We start from the raw sequence: 25,349 nt of genomic DNA, 5'->3' as shown, positions 1-25,349 counted from the left end.
TAAGAGGAAGTTTGGCATTGGTTAAAAAGCTTTTTCTGTGAGAAGGCATTTTCTTTGTAGGTCCTACGTAACTTTGAATGTATGGTGGAAGACTTTTCTATTTGCTTTTCATTAAGATAACAATGCTAAGTGAGGTTATCTGTAGTCAAAGCTTTAGCTGAATTGCCTGGACTGCAGGTCCAGTTAGGAGGGATTTCTTTTCATGTCATCACAAGCTATCAAGCCAGCCTCACCACTGTAAAGTTTTTGTGTATTCTTATCTCACTGAAGACTCCACTATGGCTGGTAGTCTGGGAACAAAGCTCTTAAGTAAATTAAAATGTAGGAAAAAAAGGAAAATTATTTGTCACCTCCCTTCTCTAAACTTTTTCTCACCCTCTCCCTGCTTCCATTTCAGCAAAATAAAAAAAATGCTAAGGGGACTTGCCTGCAGAATAGGGGTTATGAGAAGATCTAATATTTAGGAATCAACCCAGAAGAATTAAGAGGAAAGATTCTTTCAGCTTGCAGTAGCTCACATGCTTTACACTGTTTCTTACTGAAATGCAAAACTGAGGTGCATTCATTTCAGGTTGAATATGTATGTTGTACTTGCAGTGATGTCTCAGTGTTGTCAAGTGGGGTTTTTTTTGGTTGGTTGTTTTTCTTGGATTTTTGTTACCCTTTCAAAGGAGTTTAAAATCTAGTGTTAAATGTATTTGTTGAATGAAATCTTAAAATGTTTATTTTGAAAGTATCAAATCAATATATTTTTCTCTAAAATAGACCCTCAGCATTTTCTCCATCCAAAGCCTTTCACAGAAGTTGATATAAATGTGCAAATTAAACCAATCCTCTCTATAATCCTCAATGTCAATGTTTTGAAAGCACTGTGAAGCAAACAAGCAGACCAGTAACAATGAGGGCTATCTAAACAAAATCAGAAACCCCAGTACGGTAGAAATATCCTTAAACTATCGGTGCACTTTGTTAACTCAACAACAATTCTGCTTACCACCTCAACCCAAGCAAATCATACCAGGAAACCCTATGGTAGAGTGAAGCCTTGAGACTGAGTAGATTGAATGCTATAATATATTGTTCCTTACAATTATAGTGTACACATACATTGTAAAAGGAGATTATATGGATCCAGTTTTCGCTGATGGTATCTACTTGTTTGAGGACTTTGGGATTGCTTTGAACCTATATGTGTCTGGGGCTGTTTAAATTCCATTCGAATGCCATCAGATGGCCCTAACTGGAAATTAAATTTTATCTCAGTTAATAAGTGTCATTATTGCCAATACATGTATCTACGGTGTCGGCTTAGCCAAAATTTGGTATGTCTAGCAGTCAGGCTTGGGCTCAGCCCCATGGTTGCTTGGTGGGTGGTCACAAGGGATATGGACTCTTTTTCCTTTCTGACGTTTTTGACTACTGTTCAACTTTCCACCACAACATTAAACATGTATGGGTTATGGTACAGGAATGTGCACACGAAAACACACACATGGTCACCAGTCTCATGGACAGAGCTTATGGGAGTGGTTATTCTGCTATGATGGGCTGGGAAAGAATGGTTGATAGAAGGAGAGACTACAGAGAGTACATCACAACTCAGAAGAAAAATATTCCTTCTCTTCCTCCCATTCCTACCTACTGTGAGACAGTAATGCTGACTGCTGTGACACTATTATCTTCACCTTTTCTATCAGTTTGTATCCAGTAACAACTTCTCTGGAACACACTGAAAAGAGGAATCAGGAGCCTAATACAGATCTCTGCCCATAAGCTGGGTACTTATGTAGCCAAAACTATGGTCCCGAAAGCCACATCATTTGGAAGTGCCTAAAAAATCCTAGGCACCTTGGGTACTATCTGAAGGTTATCCAGGTACAAGAGAAAGATAGGGGAATTAAGTTCCTTGCCAGAGGCTCTATTCTGACTTTTGCCCAAGGGCTGTATAAGTGCAGACATCACAGTTTGACCAGCAGCAACACTTGGCATCCACAGCCCTCCTGTTCAAAGGGTAGAATCTTGTAGTAAGAGATTTATTCTTTTTCTGTTCTCTCTCTAGCATCCTTCTTTCCTGTGACTTTATGTTAGTGCATCAGCCTGTATCTGGGAAGGTAGAGCACTCCCACAACAGAAGAATCTTGTGGATAAAGGATGGGAAGTTACATTTTAAAGAAATATGGTAAACCTTGCTCTGTACTTTCATGAGCAATGCAAGGTGCTGAGTGAATGCAGTGCCCAGTTCTAGCCTCCCAGACTACTTCCAGAAAGGGTGAGGAGGCCTGCCACAGCAAATGATTTTAGTGGGTGACACTGTCTTTTGATCACTTTATAGCCTAAGTCACTACAGGTACCTAGGCATCCTGTTACCCTGTATTTCATTTACTTACCCGCTCTCATAAAATCAGATGTTGTCACACCTGATTTTATAGGTTATTTTGCAACTGTATCACTTACAGCTTAGTTAGGCAAGGATCCAAGCCTCCTATTACTCAGCAAGCAAAGTACTTGTCTTTGTAGACATCAAAATAACAAAACTATCAAGTTCAAGCAGACAGTAATATCTCACACAGACTAAGTTAACCCCCCAGCCTTAAAATTGATTATAATGCCTCTGTGATAGATATATATGTATGTATATAAAAATAATACAATAATTTGCAAGTTTGTCAAGCAATGAAAGGTAGTATATTTTGACACACTAATCCAGTAAGTAATCAGTTTTCTAATAAACAATCAGCAGTACACTAATGTGTCATCAGCACTTCAGGAGCTCTGGAGAGTGGATGATCTGCACATAGACGTTAATGAATACCCCAAAAATCATTAAGTAATCAATACTTCTGAGTTATTTTCATTGAGCTGATAGGTCTGATACATTAAAGCTGACATTTTACATTTGTCAAGATCACAGTGCAGTTTTTAACAGTGGCATAGGATGCTAAAAATATTCCATGAAAGACAATCGAGGAAATACAACTTAAAAGTGTAGACATTTTAGATTGGTATGGTAACCTGGATGAATGACTCTGTAACGTCTGTAACTCTGTAACATCTGTGCTAAATACTCCTGAAGCAGAACTTTATCACTAAAAATTACTAATGTGAAGAATACCCACAATTATGGGTATGTGTAAATATTTTTTTTTAATAAGCAGATCACTGACAGTTCACTTTCTATCACGCACATCAGTGAAGAGAGAAAGATTAAAATTAATTAGCTGAGTCCTGTGTTTTCCTCACATCTCCTTTGAAGGTGAAGAATTCATTGTAGTGATACTTTTATTATAATCTTATTTGAAGATAAAACATCACAGGGTACCGTTAAACCAAAGATGGCTTTTGGAACGAGCAACATACAAGAAGGATCTGCTCCATCCATGTTTGTGACTCATCAAACAACCCTCTCTAGTGCTCAGAATGCAAATTAAGGAGGCAGCATTTGGGAGATTAAATACAGTAGTTTGTCTTTAAGAGCAGGGATAAGGGATTAATTCCAAGGTAACAATAGCCCCTAGTCTGTCCTCTCCAAAATTCCATGGCTTTGTTCATTCATTCACACAGTATTTTTCTCAAAGATTATGGTTCTCTAAGAGAGGACAGCCTAGAGACAGAGACAATGTAAAAGACAGTGAGGCAACACTGATGGCTCTTATGAGCTCTTGCTCAACCCACAGATTTTTCAAATTTTGTGGATGTTCGCAGATAATTCAGTAACCACTATCTCTATGTGCCTATTTAAAATGAATCCCACTACATAGATCAGATAAACAAAGAGTTTTCTCTTTTCTAGGACTGAGTGATTACTGCTTTGTGATTTCTCATCCTCCAATAGGCAATCCTGGATTTTAAAAAAGCAGAAGGTGAAATTCTATTTGTCATCAATTTCTCTTAGGGGTTACAGAGCAGAAAACTGCAGACAAGCTGCTTCTTTGATGGCTCACTCCTAAAAATCTCTTTTTGTTCTTTATCTATTTGAACTGACAGTGATCAGAGCTACAGCAGGACAGGCCCCCCTGGAGAAATCACCTTCCCCCTGTCTATTGACAGATTCCTCTGTTCTGAATCAGACAGGCCTTGTCCCATCATAGGCATCAAGGTCTTGGAAGTAGCCACCAATTAAACCTCTTGAGCCAGTAAAATCTGAAGCCACTTTTGAGTGTCTGTTCTGATTAGGCAGGATGAGACAAAGCCCATCACCCCCCCCAAAGCAGCTCCCTGGTCTCAATTTTCTTTCTTGCCTTCACCAGGTGCGAGAGGTGTGAGAGGAGCTTCACACAAGCCACCCAGCTGAGTCGACACCAGAGGATGCCCAATGAGTGCAAGCCAATAACAGAGAGCACAGAATCAATTGAAGTGGATTAACTGATTGACTGGTTGGAATTAAACTGCAAGGAAAGTCATGATTAAATGTCACGGACACTTAAGCAAAACCAAAGATTTCCTCTGAGCAACTTTCAATCAGTCCCAGAAAACCAAAAGCAGTAATAAAATAAGTAAGATGTTAAGAGATATTGATCCTGGCATGGAAGTGAGACCAGGAAAGAGATTATTTATTTATGACTAGGGATGAGTCTTATTTCAATTGACAAGTTACTTGGGGCTGTTAACATTTCAAGTCCCTCCATGTATTGCTTTAATTCTAAAAGCCTTTATAATTGTTATTTAATGCCAAAGTGAGGAATCTCAAGGGTTCTTCTGCTCATAGTTATGACTGAGAATGCACATGGACTTGTTTATTGTTGCACCTTTTTTTATAGCATGACTCCAAGGACCCAGATGTAATCTGTACGTTTGGCTGGGCTGGGCTAAGTTGATCTTGACATGGCTGTAATAGAAGTTGCTGTGTGGGATGGGAAGTGATCAAGAGCTACACCTGGGTCAGTGTCAGTCACCTCAGACCAAAGGGCATTCCATTTCCATAGTCTCATGCCTCACACTGTGTGCACTTTTTCATGCAAGTAGTTTGCATTGGCATTGGCATTCTGTGGAAAAAAAAACAAAAAACAAAAACAAAAAGAAAAAATAGTAAAAAAAAAATGGAATGTTGTATATCTGCAAATATACATTATATAAAGAAACAAGTAGGAAAACTATGTTAAACTAATAGAGCTTTCAAATTCAGTCTAATAGCTATGAAAGACAGAGGCGGTAGAAAGTATTTTAAACACTAAGTATTCCAGTCCATGTGTAAATCATATTATGCAGAGCAGAAAACCAAGAAGATACTTTTAGTTTGGGCAACTCATTTAACATCACGTTGATTTCTAGGAAAACCAATCAGAAATCCAAACTATAGTCCATTAATATTTTTAGTCAGTTATTTGGATCAAATTGGAAGTGCTCCTGTATTAGATGAAGCTTTCAATACAGTGGGGCTGAGTTTCAAAACAAAAGATAAATCTGAACACAGACTCTTTGTAAATTTCTTGGAGGCTTCATAGTATTCACTTAATGGAAATTTGCCTGGTACAGTGAATGAAGAAAGCCAAAATATTCCCAACATCAATGTAAAAAGCTCAGATGTCTTTACATTGGTTTGATTTAACAGTTTCCACATTGGCTTTTTTTCATGCTTTTATCCATGATGTATTTCACATTTCATGATTTTGTCTAATCAAATTATGTTTTCACTTTTAGAGACCAGCAGTGTTTGTTTATATATTGGTTGTCTCAATGCTAGAGCTGTAGATTGATAAAAGTGTTTTAAAAAAAGGAAAAAAAAACAGAAAAAAAACAGGAAAAAAAGAAAAGAAATTAAAATAAAAGAAAGAAAACCACGATCACCAAGAAGCAGAACCTAAGCAGTCTGAGGTCATGCTTTATCATAAGGTAAAACTGCAAAATAAAATTGTGGAGATTATGGGGATTAAAACAGAATAATTCAGTTTTGCACCAAAACTGAAGTGCTGAGTGTCTCATAAGGGCTCAGTTGATTATATTAAATATTTTAAACACATTTATGGGGATGATTTTAAATAGGTAGAGAATAAAGTATCCAGTTCTGTAAAGGGCTAGACGGAATCAGCTACAAATTTAATACCAGGTTCAGACCATTTATGAATTCTGCAAAGAGCTCAAGCAGAAGAAGTGCTTACAATAAAATTCAAATGCATTTAAAAGGACTTTAAAAACTAAGACATCCGTATTGCATGATGTTCATTTATTATATTGCAGAAACTACACTGCAGAATCTGGAGTTTCCAAAACTTTGCAGGGAATTACTTCAGGAGTATTTGTGTTTGGCCATTAAAAATGTAAAAAACATCTTGGGAAAAAAAGATTTTTTTATCATTGTTCTAGCAAGTACCAGACTATCTCATACAGAAGCTTCATCCCTATGAGTTTTCAGCTCTATTTCTCAGTGCAGAGATATGGGGAGTGAGCAATTCTGTCACCTGCCTGATTCTATCCTCAAAACTATGAGAAACTCTTAGCTACTATATAAATGTGTTTGTTTGTTTGTTTGTTTGTTTTTAGGTTCAAAGCATGGGAAGCTGGGTAGGAAGACTTTTAACTTAAACGTACTATTTGAACATTGTTTTGTTCCTAGCAAGGCTAATGAAACAGAGAAACCAAAATAAAATCCTAAACCTTTCAGATACTCATGCCTGGTAGTTCACATTTTCCCTTAAGTGACTTAATGTAAAGTAACATTCTGGGGAGGCACCAACTTTTAGTTAACATTCAGACAGCATCTATAGATCATTTCTGCAAGCAAACAGTTAAAAAAAGAACAAGAGAGCAGAAAATTTATAAATAGAGTAAGTGGGAAAGTGTCACGAAAAGCAAACATGAGCTCTGTTAGATCAGTGAGTTGTGCTGTTGCATTATCTAACCATGCCCTGGTGTTCAGGGACAAGGTTAGTGGCAGTGAAGAGCACTCCACTGTATTCAAGTCCTGTAGTGCAAATAGTACCTAAGTATGCACTTACAGATATTGCAAGTTCCCTGCTGACTACAGGTAGGTTTACTTGTATGTTTTCATTTAAACATGTCTAAATATTCTGCTGAATGGGTGTGAAGTAAAGATCAATTACTTCAAGATCGTACTGGATTTTTTAAAAAATGCACTAGAGTAGTGTGTTTGCAGACATTATTTTATTTTCCTTCCAAATAATTCTTGCTAGTGTAAATCACTCTGTCCTTCCATACGCCTAAACATAATTTCAATTATTGTATTATTTATACATTGCATTTTTACAACAGTTTTGGCAGCATACAAAATCAATACAGTGAAAACCCATGATTTCAGAGTAGCGTTTTCTCAAATACGACATTTGGCATTCTGTTACAGTATGGCAAATGCAAAACCAACATGAACAAGCTAAAATATATTCTAGGTTTGGACTAAACAGAATCCAGTTCCTGTCTACACTTCCCAAATGCTGAATGAGTTTCAGTTTGTTTATCAGCAGAACAATGTACATTTAGGTCTATTCTGCATACAATATATGTTTGCACACAGTAATCTAAAGCAGTAAGGGTAATACAATTATCTTTAAATGTAGTGATTATGTGCCTGCCATTTCAGAATTTCTGAAGCACTTGGCATCTCTGTTTTGTAGTCTGGTAAAAAAATACAAGTTTTTGGGTTTTGAATTTTTTTGTCCAACCCTGAACATGTTGGAAATCATACTTAACAACTGTGCCTAGTTCCGATTCTTTTTCAGTGTGGAATTAAATTTTATATGTTCATAGAGTTATGCCTTTCAGAAAGACTTTAGGTCCTTTATAAACCTACAGTTATAGCCCCTAAAGATGATAGTTTTAAATACAATTTGATTTTCTTCCCATGAAAGAAACCTGAATTTGGAATAATATAAAAATTACAGCACATTACATACTAGAAACTTACAAGAAATTATGTGTGTATCTTTTACTTTTGGTACCATCATCTGTCCTTTAAATTCATATTTATTTTTTGTATGGTGCCATTGCGTTATGTGATGCTGTCTTATATCTGAAAAAAATGGTGTGATTTCAAACAAATAAATAGGTGTATGTCCAAAATTAAGTCCTCATTGTTTTTAAGAGTAGTTAATTTGCTTTGAATTTTTTTAGAAATTACAATTAGAATGCTATTCTGTTCCATGCAAGTCCTTCCCGTGGATAAGATTCCAGAAAATAAAATATTCTGGGACTGCATGAAATTTCTTTTTATTCCTCGATTTTAGAAGTTTTGACATCATCAAGTCAATCTGAAAAAGTCCATAAATCCACCCTATAGATGTAGAGTATGCTGAAGAGGTCCTGTGTTGTAATAAAAATAATAATGACACTGTTATTAGAAAGATCAACAGTTTGCTTGCATTTTTTAAACTTCATAAAATTGCCTCTTTTTTATGGTAAAGGACCAATTAAGTCATGCATGTAGCTGTATTCTTGTGATATCAAATGTAAAGATTACATTGTGTTTAAATGAAAATAACAGGCACACATTTAAAAAGAAGATGAAGAAATGTAAATATATTTGATTAATAAAACATTTCTATTACTGTACCCTAAGCCTTTGTCTTATGTTAATATTATTTATGGAATTTTGTGTGTGTTCTGCAGAAAATCAAATATGCTTGAATGATTGTGCATTGAAGGCAACCTCAAATAATCAACACGCCTTGCTGTAGTCATTACCAGCTTCCAAAAGGTTCTTGCAGCTTGGAAGTTGCAAACTCTTGCAGTCAGAAGACAGTGAGATCAAGTTTAGATTTCTTGGACACTGAGTCTCACAATTCCTATTGATATATTGCTGAAGGCATGCTACAGTCATGTGCTCAAGCAATTTCTCAGCCATGTTTTGTAATACTTTCCTATAGGTTATTATGTAAATCATGCCATATCGTAACCAAGTTTTTCTATTCTGCCTACTCGAGTTTGGGGTTTTTTTATGGTTAATGGCTTGAGTCACGTTTGGTTACCTGAATCCGGATTAAAAGGATCACCATCTAGTGGACTAAAACAGAAGTTCAAAATTCCAGTTGATGTGAACTCTGAACTCATTCTTCAGAAGTCACTCCAAAGCCAATCTAAATGCAGTAACCATGTTCCACTGCAAAGGACCTTCAGTGCCTTTTTTAGCATTATTTCACTGCCATTGTGTGTGTCAAAGAACAGCAATTAGTTTGCTAAGTCACCCCTTGTTCCACTTGAAAAAATATCACTTGGGTATGTGAAAAATATGTCAGTTTCTGTCATTTTTCATGTTATATGACCTTTTACATAAGCACAAGAAACACCGTGGTAGAATAATTGTGCAAAACTACTGTATTTGAGAAAATACTCAGGTAAATCAGCCATCAGACTGCCTGCTGATTTGCAAGTAGCAGGGATAGTCAATCATTCAAGGCAAGTTTCTATACATCCGCGGAAAGTTCTTTCCAACAAGAATTGAATTGAGTCATGCTATATGAGATTATATCACCCAGCCCACATAATCTGTCATGAGCTAATGAGACACAAATGTCTAAAGGGGGTGGCGGGTGGAGCAGTCCTTTGGCTGACGGCCCAGTCCATGATATAAAAAAGTCCTGGGGTCCACCATCTTGCAACTCTTTGGGTACATGATTTAGAAGGGGTGAGACTCAGGTTTGCTAATATTTTTCTTTTAACTCATTTACTGAACTTTTTTAGTGGCACTGAGGACCAGCAGTGTGCTGCTTCCTTAATTTGTCTCTGAATGTGTTCACTGAGACCTGGGAAAGAATGAATCCAATATTACAGTGCAGAAGACTGTCAAAGCAAGATAGCATCGGTTTTAATGTTTTGGTATTTAATGTTTTGTTGTTGGTTTTTTTGTCCAACTAAAGAAGACACTTGCTCCCAAACATACAGACAAGACATCAGCAGCATCCAAGTCACTGCAAACACTGCTTAGGTAGCCTCCTTGGCACCAAGAGGCATCTGCAGGTTAAAACAAGTCCAATGACTTCTTAACACCACAAAGCCAAGCTACACTGTGATGACAGACAGATGTTGAAGTTGCACCCTGACCTCCATGTACTGAATATCAATTTCCCTATCCTCAGACTTGCTAAAAGACAGTCTTTTCATACTTGCTAAAAGACAGTCAGCAAAACATTTTGAGAGCAAACTTGGCCACCCTCATGTTCCATGGTTGCAGGGGATCTGACAGCCTTTTGGACTAATCAATATAATGCCGGGTACTTAACATACCCAGATGTCTGGTATGACACCAACTATTGCACAACAAAAAATCAGGTCCCTAAAAATTAGATGTGCTACAAGTCAGTGCATCAGATGGGGGTTTTCTTTTTCTTCTCAGTATTTTCTGATGGCCACCCTGAGGCTGATCCCTCACCAGCTAGTCAAGGGATAACCACAGGTAGCTTCTTTGCTCTAAATCTGAATCACTTATGTAGGCATAAAACAAGGACCACAGATATCCGAACACAGCCACCGGTACTTTCCTATTTATGTAAGTAAGGACATCAAAAAACTAACAGTGTAGAAGATCTAGACAACCAAATATGATTGGAACTGGTCCAAGGACACGGGAAGGGAAAAGGAACATAGAGTCTATCATGAAAGGAATCAAAATCTTTGCACTCACTGTGTCTCATCTTTGGAGAAAACATTGACAAAACTTAAGTTACTTTTTCTAACTATTTTTATTACAGATAACATAACCTTAGGGACACCCACAGTCTTGTAAAGGGGTATTAGTGAAGCCTAGGCCATCCTTTATAGCCTTAGTTGTATCACTATCTTTCTCCCCAACATTGTCTTCTCCAACAACCACAGCAGATGAATGTTACCAATACTTCTCCATGGATTTAAACTTTTTCCAGTCTTCTCTCCCCTCCCATTTTGCCTGTTATAATTTTCATCTATTTTACTTCTATTTTTCTTTTCCCCTCTGACATTACTGCATTCAATCATTCTTCTCATCTCTAGAGTTTCTCCAAATAATTTGCAAATGACCAGGGAAGGAACTTGTATTTGTTTATATTGGCACAACAAGTCACAGAAATACATTTTTCGTATAATCTTAGCCTCAATAGAATGAATCAATCTATAATAGTCATGCAGAGTTTTCAACCTGGAATTTATTTTTTTTTAGGGAGCCAAGAACATTTTAGCCTAAAGCACACATTACAGTGATCAAATAATTCTTCTGGAAGCTATTTAGCTTTTTTTTTTTATTAGCCATATATCAGGGCAATTGTTTTCTGTATTTCCCATGGCATAAAAGGTAATTATATATGCAGTAAATTAAAATTTTCATTAGAAAAATACTTTCTATCAAGCAAAAAAGAGTGCAATAAATGCATACACTGAGCCATAGTTGTAATGTCCATGTGTTTGTTTGAGTCTCTCTTCATTTTCTCTTTATTCTTTTTTATTCTTTAAAACATAGAAAGCCAATTTCTTCTATTTATGCATAAAATCCTCAAGAATGGGGGTAAGATATTGCTGTAATACTGCACCACAGTTCTGCACAAAGAAGTAGTGCAGTAGTATCTGATCAGTCCGTGATAACAGCAGCACATAACTCCCATCTCAGTTTTTGGAATAGCTTATGTGACAAAGATATATGTTCCATGACTATAACCAGACACAACTGAAAAGAGTATCTGACTATTAACACCAGTTTGTTGAGCTTGTTTTTATTTAAAAGCCAATGATAGGAGGGTGTCTGCACTCTTCTTTTTTGGGATGTAAGCAGATCTGGGGCATTTAAGCTCTGAAGGAAATTTAGAACCATATTGTGTCTGCCTTCAATCTTCCTAGTTTTTGCTTTGCTGTGTGTTAATAGTAGAGCTCTAGAGAAGATCTTCCTTCAAGTACGCATTATCAATAAAGATTGTTCAGGTTGTTTTTAATTTTTTTTCTCTCAGAATTTGCTCTCTAGGGGGAAAAAGAGAAAAAAAAAGAGGGAAAAAAGAAAAGGAAATACCTTCTATAAATTTTAGGGGGGAATAGTTTAAAATGTCTCTATAAAATGGGTTGATTTGTGCATGATTCCTCCTCCTCAAGAGCTCATTTTCACCTAAAAAAATCTTTCAAGAGACGTTTCCTGTCTAGATCTAATTACTAGAGCAAGAAATTATGAACATTTTTACACTATGGATCATGGTTCTCCATAGAGTCTAATAGTTGGTTCTTCCGTGCAAGCTTTTGAGTAACATTGTTGGTTTTAAAATTATTGTTTTACTTTTTACTGTGTCTGCAAAAATAATTTTTCTCTTTCAGTTTTGCATGGTCATAAGGCCTTAATTCACCCCAAGTTAAGTCCTAATGATGGGAATGCATTGTGCATATGATATGTATTAACAAGTTATACTGTAGATTATGGAAGAATTTTAAGCCGTGTGTGGCTTTTGTCTTCCCTCTCCTTTGTTTGCTGGCACCTTTCTGGTTTAGGATTTTCCTGTGTTAAATAAGATTGCTGGTTAGCTCCCTTTCTGCCAACAGCCTAAAAACAAGGGCTCTTTGCCCACGAAATCCCACAGCAGTCCCATGGATACTTCAGTGAGCAGTATGCTTCTAGTACAATTCTAGATTGCTTTCACATGTATAAATTCCCAGATCTGCTCCCATCCCAGTAAAGGGCAGCATAGCTTCCTTTATGTTACTAGCTTGTTATCTAAAACAACCCCATGTTAATGATCCAGATGTTGGTTTTGGTTTTACCTTGTTTTCTATTGTGATATTTCCTGTCATGGAAATCACACATTTAAGAAATTACAGAAGAGAAAGGGAATCTACATCAATCTTAATGTCTTGGCGCCTTAATTTGCTTTGTAGGCCTCTCACATATGAATGTGTCATTAACCACACAGGTAAAATCACAAGAAACAATAAAAATTACCAGGTTGAATTAGGATATAAGTTTGAATAAAACAGCACAGCAAATATATGTTAATATAGTAAAGCCATTAAAAATTATCATTCATTTCTATTATGGCAAAGCAGATACCAGAAATTTTTTGCCATCCCTGTAGTGTTTACATGTGTAGTAAATTAATTGTCAAAGTACCTTGAGTGATGGCTTCACGTAAATTTTTTTTGGAGGGAGGGGAGCTGTTTTTCACAAAATGCCCAAGCTATTCAACCTACTTAGTGAGGCTGAGATGATGCAATCTATCCTCAAATCTGTCACAACCATAGCTGTAGTCATTTAAAATAACCAATCCAATCATCCAGCTCTTGATTGTTTGATGTTCTTTCTGGCTTTACACTTTTGATTAAGAGGCTCAGCAAAGAGGTGAAGTTGCAGAATAGCAAAGGGTTCCTTGACCTAAAGAACTTGAAGTCAGCAGGTCACCTATAGTGACTGTGATTTATTGAACAATAAACACAGCCTTGCCAAATCCCTTTTCTTTCCTCACTGGTCTATTTTTGCAGGCAACATATTCTTGTTCAGAGGATACATGCAGTGAACTTTCAGAAAAATTATTCTGTTTCAATATAAAATAAAATGTATCTGTGATTCTGCCTAACCATTATAATGTATTTTAATAGACTGATCCTCAGAAATGGAATAAACTAATAATAACAGTCTATGCTACTGAAGAATGCAATCATTCTGTATTACAACAAAGTAAAACACTAGATCTCATTTCATTAAAAAGTAAAACTTCAACAATGAGTCTTTTCTGGAGAGAATCACATGAAATTTTGGTCAGAGTAAAGAGCATTTTTTTCTTGCACAGGTTTTTTTTACTTAGGTCTTGTGCCTAGTATAAAACCAAGGATTTGCAATGAGGAAAGAGAAACATGCCTTTTCAAGATAAAATCTTGTGGGTATTTTGAGGAGGGCATAAAAAATAAAATAAAAGAAAGAGGAAAAAAACAACAGGAAAAAAATCCTGATTGCATGGAAATAAATGTATTCACATTTGGAAACATAATATGATTTGCAACAATTTTAAGACATGGCTTAAACTAATCACGCATAACTAAAAATCTAAGCTAGATTTAAGCCGTGATGGTTTTTATACTCTTTTTGCCTACCATGGTTTTCTTAATAGGTGTCTCTTGTAGCATATGGTCCTACCATTCTGTGTAACTCATGGATGACATACTCTCTTCCTCATGTATGTACATGTACACATGCAGGCATTCACTCTCATCCTGTCTCTCCTTAATCTTTATTAATTCTTTCTCCTTTGAAAGAGTCAAACTTTTCATAAGTGAAAAGAAAATGCAAAGGTAGGGAATAAAGTGATAAAGTTGAGTTCTTGTGAAAACAAGAAGGAAAATTTCTACCAGGAAATCTTACTCTCTAATTTTAATAAACTTAACCAGAACATGCTACATCACACACAATTTTTTCATTAAATTTGCTTTTCTGATAAGAGCTTAATTTGTCCCTGGGTTCAACTAACTGCATTTTGCCTTACATTAATTCAAGGTAATCTTCCACATGATAGATTATCTGACTGTTGTTCTCACACACAGTTGTACTTGGGACTATTTGACAATATTTACCCTGCATTTAAAATTAAATGCGCCATAAGGGAATGAAAAATAAGCTTCTTTTAACCAAAACCTTTCCAAAGGAGATGGATGACTGCTATTCTGCTCCAAGAGATTTCATCCAGCATATCCTGCCTTGGAGAGGACAATTGCAGCCTCACTGCTCAGCTGCCCTGCTGTGGGAAGCTCTGGTCTCTATTAGGGTAAAAAGCTGAATAGATTCTTTCCTAAATGTGAAACTTGCAGAGCAATTAAAAGCCTAGGAAGACCACATTCTGTATTCCATCCCAAACTTAACCATGTTCAAATATGATGTATATATACAGATAAACGAAGAATGTCTTTAAATACCAATCAACTAACAAAGACAATCATGTTTTCAGCAAGGAACTGCAGGGTTTGGAAGCTCAAGCTTTGTGTTTATTTGTTTGTTTGCAATGGGGTTTTAAGTGAATACAGCCTGATGTATAAACAGAGTAACTGGGGGGCTGGCACCACATTTTGTTCAGGGGCTGTTTTTAATGTACCCACATATCACAATAGATCCGCAGTGTCTGAGAGGAAATGTACCCACCATCAGTTCTGGGACCATTTGTATGACATAATTTATGTTTTTAATGCTCTTCCATGGTACCCCTGTGTTTCCAAATGCTTAAAGCTGCTAGAAGTAAATTATTTCTTTCCACTACAGCTCAAAATGCCAGAAGGCAGGAGAAGTTTAAACACAACTAAGATCAACATTGTGAGTTTACTTGGCCTCCACATCTAGCAACACAGTCATAAATTTCTTAGGCTTTTTATTTGAGAATTTAAAAGGCCCTATAGATTTGGCAAATTTTCTGTAACAATGCTTCTCTATATGGCTTACAATGTCGGAAATCCCAAGATGCACTGGCATTGTATTTGATCAGAGGGGTCACTGTGTGACCAAGTACTTTCCCATTCAAGTGCTGTTCCACTGATGACCACTGCAATGGTGGCAACATCAAAATACCAAAAGCAACATGTAATGGTGTAATTTCAGTTCCCAATCTGTTTCTTTCAGGTATTGTTCATGCTTGGTAGAAAGAATGTCTTTGTTTAAACATCAGATGTTTTGGAACCTTGGAAGTACTTTCACATAGTGCCCCTGCTGGGTACACACGTCTGAGCCTTCTGACTGACCTTGCAGTACTTAAAAACCCAGTATCCCCCTGGAACAGGGACACTGCCATTGACAGGTGGCAACTGGGCATTAATTTCTGGTAGGTCTCTTGATGTGATGAGGATTATGAAAGATTTGTGTCACATTCATGCTGGTAAACGTTGACTTCTATCTGTGTCAGTGAAGCACACAGCCATCCAAACACCGATGGTTACTTTACAGTCACTGAGCTGCAAATCAATTCAATCTCTATTGCTGCACATCATATAACCAGTGATGTTGTTCTGTGGTGTCTGTGGTAACAGGCAGCCTTTGGATGGCCAGTAACACTGGCTTAATGCTATCAAAGAGCCCTTTACTATTGTAAATCCATGCAAGCTCCTTTACCCCCAGCTGGACTACATTTTCCTCGTTAAAAAAACATTCTGTTGTTGAAGTTAGTGAAGCATTTTTCCCAACTTGTGTATTATGCAATATGGAAAGTATTTCTCAAAGGATCCGCTATTGTTTGCTGTGAGCGACTTAGCCTCCTAAGGAAAGATAATGCCAGGATTTTGGGCAGCATGAAGAGTGCTTCATGAGTACTGTCAATAAATATGACAGTAACGATTTTCCCTCGTGCCCTGAAAAAGGGGAAAGATGTTCCAAATATAGGTCAAACTTATACTGCAGAAAGTTTATAACTGCCTTAGATGTCACCTCAATTTCTGCTGGCCTACTGCTGTAAAGACCACAATCCTGGAACTAGTAGACCCGCACCACACTGTTACCTAAGAAATAGAGAAGTTTTAAAAAATTACTGAAATCCTTCATGCATCCCCTTTCCTCAGCCCCCTGCTCGTTTGCTGAGGTGCAAATGATCACATTCCCAGGCTTCCTAAGGCCCGTGTGCAATGAAAAGGTTCAAACAACAGATACAGAAAAGCACAAAGATCATCCACCTGCATCCATTAATTTTGTTCACCCCAATGGCATTGACTTCACTCTTGGCTTCATGAGTCATCATTTATGATCTCAGTAATTTACTGCAGTGGGCATGAGATATACCACAAAATCAATGAAAACGAAGGCAAATTCAGAACTAAGATCAGGACCTGTAAGTCACTAATGTTCAAAAATGATGGAGTGAGAATTATTACATGGATTCCTATCGGCCTCAACTGTCCATGGTATAACTTGCCTGAGTGCAGCATGCATAGATTCTTTATTGTACACGAATCAAGCCGCAGTCTCTGCTGAACCACCTGGCCTCCTTAGCACTTAAAGATGTACTGCAAATCAATTATGAAAATAGAGTTTAGTCCATATTTATGGGCTGAATGTCCCTACTAGCCAGACTCTAGGGGACATTCAGAACAGAAATACATTTCAGCTGCTCCTTTAAATAATTAGTTTTCCTCTGTGAAATCCTCTTGATAATGCTTGGTTCCCAGCAGATATGTCTGAATTCAACATCCTGTGGTGCCACAAACACAACGAATCACAGGGTAATACTGGTGGCACTTAAATGTCTTCTATTCATGAAAAGTGTGATCAGAAAACAAAATTTCACTGTGCGAAGGAAGGCACACACCATCTCTACTGGATAATTTTACTTGTCACTCCATGAGGTTATTCTCAAAAGACACTTGGACCTTATTCACTGCTTATATTTCTTTTTCAGATAAACTTGACAGAATAAAGAAGATGCTCTCTGTAAATATCATGTTAGAATTATTTGCAAGTCTCTCTTTTAGAGCACGGAAGTGATCAAATTAGGCAAGTTTTGGATATGGTATAAGAAATGGAAATTCATCAGCTATGAGGCCAAGGAATAATAAAGCTACAACACTACAGTATAATTTGTCCTTGCCAGGAAAGCTGTTCCCAAATATCCCCACTCCCTAACAAGGTTATTGAGGAAGACAGAAGCAAAGGAATTAATTGAGAAGATACAGTTCTAATTTTCCTAGTATTTTACTGTTTCTTTTGCTGTAACTGCACAAAGCTCATTGGAACACTATCCTCAGTATGAAAGACTGGTCATTCACCCTCTCCTAATCCAAAGGCCCAGCTGGGGACCTGCTGACAGAACAAAACACACCAGGAAGGAGGGCAAGGAGACGATGGTGAATCTGGTGTGAGAGAAGTGCTTGTTTCAGAAAGAAAGAAAGAAACTGGAAACAGATTAAGAAATAGAAATTGAAATATCTTGAAGAACACCTTTGTAAAGTGTAGGCAATGGGTTGGAAGAAAGCTCTTCCATAGGTGGAAAGAGTGTACTGTTAAGAAATTGTTTAAGAGCTAATATGATGGAAGAAAATATCTTAAAACCCTGTTCAAAGCCTTAATAAAGCTTAAAATAGTCCTTCAGGCTGTGTCAGGAAGAGGTGTGGCACATGCCACAGTTTTAGCTCCATTTTTGATCTGGACTTGGGATGTGGATGAAGTAGGCAGAGGCAGAAAACCTAAAAGAGGGTGTTGAAGTAGGGAAAAAAGTCCAAAAGTCCCTGGACCACATTGCACTTCAGAGTCAGATGGGACACCACACATGGGACCTGGGTACTGTTAAAACACCTCTCAGGTTAGACTGAGCCTTATCATTTGAAGGGCTTTGTTTCTTCTTTTCCTGCAATGCCAGAGGATATTAAGAAAAACAAATTCCAAATGGAAAGTAACATAAACCCAGTACTTTAATAAAAGAACTCCTTTCTCTTTAATAATTTGGATGCCGGCTCTGTTACTGAAGCTAATTGGATCCTTAAACCTGTTGTATTCTAAATCTTAAAAAAAATTAAGAAAATAAGAAAAAACTGAAAAGCAAGTCTGGAGTCAAACAGTTATCAAGGGTCATAGGACAGAAGGAACTTTTATCATCTGTCAACTTCCCTTGCAGCTCCTCTTTCATGAACAAAGTAAATCCCGCTAACTTCATTGAGATTTCATGTGTTCTCAGAGTTATGCAGCTGCGCTCATTTGTTTGTAAGACAATAACATTTCCTGACACTCAGCCTTCAGTCCGCCTTATTGAAAGCCGTCCACATGCTTCACAAAGTCACTGTGATAACCTCAACAGCAAAATTAGATTGGTTCATAATGCCATAGAACTCTGAGGGATGCTTAGATTTATATTCTGTGCCCTAACTGTAAGATCTCTATCCAATATTTGGAGATTATTAGAGGATTTTCATATGGGAAAACATGCATTTGGCATAATCACAATGAAAATTGTCCTTTCGCCTTCATTGAAGGTTATTTCTCATAGAAATTAACTTGCTGCACTAATAAAGAAAAAAAATAGAGAAAAGTACTCTTTGAATATTTTATTTCCATGTTCTGATTAAAAAAAAAAAAGATAAAAGGGAGTGGAAACAAATTATAATCAATATGTTTCATTTTGTACTGCAGAAAGGAAAATGACTGTTAAGAGCCTATGCATAACCTTAAGCAATACCAGATGTGGTACGGAGAGAAGTCTTAACTGCTACTCACAGTTTGGAGTTTCTTTCAAGACAGCTAAGAACAGGTAAATTTGATGGGTGAAAGCGTTATGCCAGAAGGAGCCAGTTAATGAAGCAGAGTCAGACCTGTTAAAAAGCAGCTACAATATGGGGCTCATGCAATTTGTAAAGCATTATGCTAAACCTTGGACTGGCGATTCAAAACAGGATAAATATAGAAGTTATTTTTCTCAGGTTTAACCCAGCAAAAGGGAAGTTTAATACAATTCTGTGAGGACATGACATAACCATCTTTCAGTCCCGATCAGACCAGCGGTATGCTGTTTTGTTACCCATCCATTTGCCAGGCAGGATCCAGAGGGCTGAGCCTACAAACTCCACGTGGTGTGAAAAGCAGGGACAAAAAATGAAGCGCAACCAGGTTCCCTAAGAGACCACCTGCAGCCCCCCTTTCTGCGTAGGCACGGTGGGAGATCCCCTGAAGTGCATGTGACCTAGAAGCAATCAAAACACAAGGATCTGCAGTCATTTTGGGGGTTATTTTAAGTGTTCTGATTGTTTGGGGTTTTTTTCTTTTTTTTTTCCACTTTATGGGACATGAAAGATGTTGCCATGTTATAGTTATAATTTTGGTTTGGACACTGCTCACATGTGATTGTATATTCTGAAGGACTGGAAAGTGCTACTACAGTCCAAATACTAAATTACAGCCTCTATTGTGAGGCATTATTCACATGTCATGCAGTAGTCCTTCATTCTCACCTCAGGAGGAAATCAGCTCAGATGGTGGTTGCAGATTCTCCAGATCTGTCTGAAGCACAGGTTATCATAAAAAGAAATAGCCATGCAAATCATCTCCTGTACCAAATTATACAGACAGTTGCTGGACAACTGCGTAAATTCTCGTGTGTTTCATCCAGACAAAATAAAACAGAAACAACAAAAAAATCCAAATCAAACCCTTCTCTTACATAGCAGACTTCTCTGGACAAACTTTCCCCTTTTCACTAGTTCTAGATTGTGTTATGAATTCTACAAGAACAGACTCTAGGGAATGATTCTTCACAGACAGGCAGACAGGCTAAATGAGGAAAGGCTTTTGCCAGCTGTAATTTTTCTGATCTGTGATCTGTGCAGTATATTCTAAAAAGCCAAAAATATCCACATACTCTCAGAGGATAGGTCAGATCTAGATGGAAGGCCAAGAAAACTCCACAAATTTCAACTTTAGAGTTAGCCAAAATAAGGGAGTTCAAGCTTACTAGAGCTCCAGCTTTAACATTCAATTTTTTCAAAGCCCCTGCCTGCAGTCCTCTCATCTTTTCTTCTGTCCCTGAGTGAATCCTGAGTGAACGATTGCACACTCCCTCTGTTTTTAACAAATGGCAACCAAGCTCAGGAAAACCTCTCACTGTGGCTGGGCATAGAAAGGGGATGTGAAACTGCACAATAACACAAAATTAGAGTAACTCAAATATGGCTAGGGAACAGCTTGCTAAACTTGCTAAATGACCTTCTGTAGGACAGCAGTCAGTGAGCACTTCTGTTCCAGTCCCAGGGCTTTACTCAGCCTTACTGGTAGCATAGCCTCAGAGAGATGCACTAAGTGTGGACTTGGCTGTACATGCAAAGCCTTCTAAAGGCTCCTCTCATTTTTCCTCTGTAATTTAAAAAATGCGCCCCAGTGCATTTTAATACTGTTGCAGTAGGTCAGCAGCCCAGCAAAACACACGGAATCCCACTAAATGTAATGAACTGGAGTCATCATTCCCTACATATATGTTTGTGACAGGCCTGTATGTGTGTGGTCCTGCTTCTAGTCAGAGGAAAGTACTAAATAATTCCTGTGTATTCACATAACTTTACCACTGCCAGAACTTGTTTACCCACTGACCACTCCCAGCATGTTACAGAGGCTGCATTTCTTTCAAAAGGTTCATTTCCTATCTTCTACCTCATGTCTACATTTGAGAAGTGATTATACTGAATCATGTCACAGAAGTTGTTATCATCCTCCCACTTCTCTATGATTTTATTTAAAGAAATTTGGAGATTTTTACATAGGAAATTGTATCTAAATGGTATTCAAGATATTCAGCCTGAATCCTGTGGTCCTCATTCAATCTTTATCCTGGCACAGCTTTTACTGAGGTCAATGGGCTTATAGCCTGAATAAAGACTAAAAGCTGTGAGATGGGGCCCACTGGGCAAAATTACTAGAGATTAACAAATTAGTTTGGATAGACTAGCATTGAAACAAAATATGTGCTCAAATCCTAGACTGAGCTGAAGCCAGTCCTTTGCATTTAGCTGTGTGTATAACTTTGGTGAATATTCATATTCACAGCTTCGGTCCCTTCATCCTGGCCTCCAGAATGTGTGAATTGCTACAACCATCCTTTCTTCCTGCCATGGAGGCCCCACTGAAGGAGAAGGCTTCCTCCCCACAGGAGTTCAGCTCAGCAGACAGGCAGTTCCAGAACGTGAACAAGGCAGCTCTTACTGCAGGGGTTTGGGTTGGTCTCCTCCCTGCAAAAATGTTGTTTTAGAGAGCCCTGAAAAAAACAACTGTCTGGATTCCTATTAAAGAGTGATTGAAGTACTCCTCTCTTAACATGGCTGCTGCTCTTGCTTCTCTTCCATGTTCACACAGTTCTTCCATGCCCCTAGAGATTCCAAGGCTCTGTTGGGAGGCGTCTCCATGTGTCTGCAGCTTGCAGTCTGAAGCAGAAAGTTTACTTTCTTCCTGGTCAGGGTAAGGCAGGGAGCTCTTCCCTCCACAGCCAGGGCACAGGAGATTTGTGCTGAAGCACCACCGGCTAGTGCCAATGTGTGGTGTCAAGAGCTTTTTACTGCCTAAAGCAGCACATGCACACTGCTTTGTCTTTCATGACTGCCATTTGTCTGTTGAAGACGACATGTGTCTGCCTGCACACACTTAACTTAGAATGGAGGGTTGAACCCTGATATCTTTATTCATGTACTCACCTTTGCACCCAGCAGTAGAAGTGAGACTACAAAATCTTTCTTTCTGCTGGTAGGACAATAGCCAAATTTCTTCACAAAAAACTTGGAAGTTCAGATGAAGTCTGGTTGTTGTGAAAAGTCCATTTTGTGACCAAAATGTTTAGACAGGATATAGAAAAAACATCAGACCTGTGAATATTTGGAAAATCAGAATACACCATGGCCTGACTGTTGCCATTTCACTAAATGTTACACTACTATTTCTGTGGACTGTATAGGCCATAAAAAGATAGCCAGGGTTAATTTTCATGCTCTCCTGGTAGTGTAAAAGAACATCAGATCTTTTATGTAATTTCTAGCTGGAAAACTTCATTTAAAAGTCTTATTTTGTGGTTGAGCGACTGGAAAACCTTCATTAGTATTTTTGAAGATATTGGAGACAAGTACCATAAATTTCATTTTCAGATATTACAGATCTCTGGTGATAAAATTTAAAAATAAATAATGAAGCATCTCCTCCAGATTATTTAAACTGCAAAGGCAAAGGTACCTGCTATATATTAAGACTGTCAGCCACCTAGGCATTACAGTGGATTTTTAATGTGTTTCATCAAAACACTTAAAGGCACTTTTTAAAATATATGACCCAGTAAATAAAAAAACATAGGATGTAATCTTCAAGGCACACTGATTAATGCAAAATTGACTTGAGCAAATGCAGCTTATGGCCATAGTCCAGGAAGCTCTCTTGATGCTAAAGAGTTTCTTACAATAGTTTTCCATTTTCAAAATCACATCAATTTTTACTTACAACATTTTGAAAACAGGTACAGCAACTTTCAATCAACTGTCCAGCAATAATTTAAAATACCTTACTATTAAATTGTAAAAGTTTGAGTCATGGGAAGAGGACAATGGTGTAGAGAACTGATTTCCTGGCTGTCACCAATCCAGAGCTGTCAGCTGCTGTGCAGTATTACCTGCACAGAGATAGAGACGGAGGGGACAAAATTATTCACTGCAAATAAGTTATGTGATTAATTTTTCTCTTTTCCTTTTTTTTTCTGTGTTTCTGATTTTCTTCAGATATCTTCTTGACAGATAGACTCAAAATATTTATGCGATCAAAACTTACAGTAGGATTTGTGCTGAAATACCCATGTGTCAACAAATGGTAAATGAGTGTAATACAGTAACCAAATCATATGAAAGGTTGTCTGCCTTACCTATGCAGCACCAGCTTGGGGAAAACAGCTGTAATTCTTTCCTATCATTATTGCCTGTATTAATATTTGAGTGTTGACAATTAATAGAAGACACTCAACCCCTGTGTGTAACACAAACAGGCATAAACACTGCCTTTCTTCCAAAAATAAAGATTTAAATTTTAAAAAAGCTTAGCCAGCATAAGCATTGGGAAAACACAGCTAAATATTTCCTGAATACTGCCTTCATGCAGTAAGACAGTCACAATACCTGCACCCTGTGCCCAGTGCTGGGGCTTCAGCCTCAGCAGTGAAAACACCAGCAGTTTTGCAGCCTGCAGCATGAGTCAAGGTGGGGCTCAGTCAGGAGTGGCAACTGGCTTCAGATTCCCAACTGTGAAGGAAAAATTAACTGAAATGGAAAAATATGGCACCTGCTCTGGATCTTGGCTGAAGTACCCTATGATTATGCTGGCGCAAGCACTTCACAGAAAGAATGTTTTCCTTGCCAGGACAGCAAGAAGGTCATTCAGTGTGTGCCACTCTCATGATGCTCTTTCAAGAAGCCTTAAAAACGGTAGACGAGTTGGAAGTGAAATGTTTTTCCCCACCTAATCTTGTGTTCTTCCTCACCTTTGGAAGATGCAGGGGACAGAAGATGACATCCCTCTCACAACTTCTAAGACGTCATGGCTGCCTGGTGACCTGCTGGTAAAAATCAGAGATAGGCAGCATGGAGGTGTTATTTGAGGCACCTCACCCATAAGTGGATCAAGAAGCATTAAAGCTCTCATGAAAGCACTCACCACATAGAAAGAAAAGAAAAACAGGAAATGAAAAGAGAAGCAGAGAAAATAAAAGTTCAGATGAAGTTTTCAGGTTTCCAGCATCAATATTCTTTTTATAAGACAAAAAAGTTTGAGAGCTTTTTTTTATGAAAAGGAAAGCCTGTTTTATTGACTGATGAAAGCTTTATGATCGCTCTATGATCTGGTGTATAATTTCTAAATTGTTCCTAAACTTTTCCCTTCGGAGAGTCTCTAATGGCAGCCTGGGGAACTCACAGTCTCCAAGGCTAACAGCATCCCTGCCACCACACCCCTCTGAAAGAGGGGTAGTGGTGTGAGCACAGCTGTGTCTTCCTCATTCAACCTGTACTGAACACATAGCATAGGAAAAAACATGGGCAGTGGGTTGTTCAGCAGGGCCTTTGCCAAACAGAAATGATGTTCTCCTTGGTAAGTGGAATTGCTGCAAGGCTGCTGTAGGGTTTGGTCTGCCAGCAATCTGTTTCCCATGTAAGGAAAGAGACTCATGTTTTTCTCATGTTTTCTATGTGAGGAAAGATGGAAAAGATGGAGCCAGGGCAGGTGAACCCTTCTAAGATGAGGTTTGCAATGGGGCTCAAAAATCATACAATCATAGAATATCCTGTGTCAAAAGCAAACCATAAGGATCATCAAAATTTGGCTCCTGGACCTTCATAGCACAACCCCAAGAGTCACACCATGTGCCTGAGAACATTGTCCAAATTCTTCTTGAACTCTGTCAGGCTGGTGCTGTGACCACTTCCCTGGGGAGCCTGTTCAGTGCCCAGCCACCCTCTGGGGAAAGAACCTTTAACTAATATCCAGCCTAAACCTCTCCTGACACAACTTCAGGCCATTCCTTCAGGTCCTGTCACTGGTCACCACAGAGAAGAGAGATCAGTGCCTGCCCCTCCTCTTCCCCTCACAAGGAAGTTGTAACTGCAGTGAGGTCTCCCCTCAGTCTCCTCTTCTCCAGGCTGAACAGACCAAGTGACCTCAGCCACTCCTCACACGGCTTCTCCTCAAGGCCCTTCACCATCCTCGTGCCCTCCTTTGGACACTCTTAACAGCTTAATGTCTTTTTTTATATTGTGGTGTCCAAAACTGCACACAATACTGAAGGTTAGGCCATAAGAGTGCACAGCAGAGCAGGACAATCAGCTCTTTCAGGTATTTTTCAGTAACTACCAGAATAATCTTCTCCATAATTTTACCAGTAACTTAGGTGAGGCTGACAGGCCTGTCCTTACCAGGGTCATCACTCTTGCTCTTCTAGAAACAGCCAACACTCTCTGTGACCTAAGCAACATATATGCAGTTGGGACTAACCAGAGCTGTTATCTTG

The 25,349-nt window shown here is 38.1% G+C and overlaps 1 protein-coding gene across 1 annotated transcript in view; it reads left to right on the top strand.

Moving 5' to 3' along the window:
- PRDM6 (PR/SET domain 6) overlaps positions 1 to 8,450 on the top strand; it is a 77,439-nt gene extending 68,989 nt beyond the window's left edge. Inside the window, exon 8 of the mRNA XM_039567790.1 lies at positions 4,248 to 8,450. Within this exon, the coding sequence (XP_039423724.1) occupies positions 4,248 to 4,362 (115 nt within the window). The 3' untranslated portion in view covers positions 4,363 to 8,450. The remainder of the gene's footprint in view (positions 1 to 4,247) is intronic.
- The last annotated feature ends 16,899 nt before the right edge of the window (positions 8,451 to 25,349 follow it).

Source organism: Corvus cornix, chromosome Z (genome assembly GCF_000738735.6).
Source record: "Corvus cornix cornix isolate S_Up_H32 chromosome Z, ASM73873v5, whole genome shotgun sequence".
NCBI lineage: Eukaryota > Metazoa > Chordata > Aves > Passeriformes > Corvidae > Corvus > Corvus cornix.
This window is presented reverse-complemented; position numbering and strand designations above follow the sequence as displayed.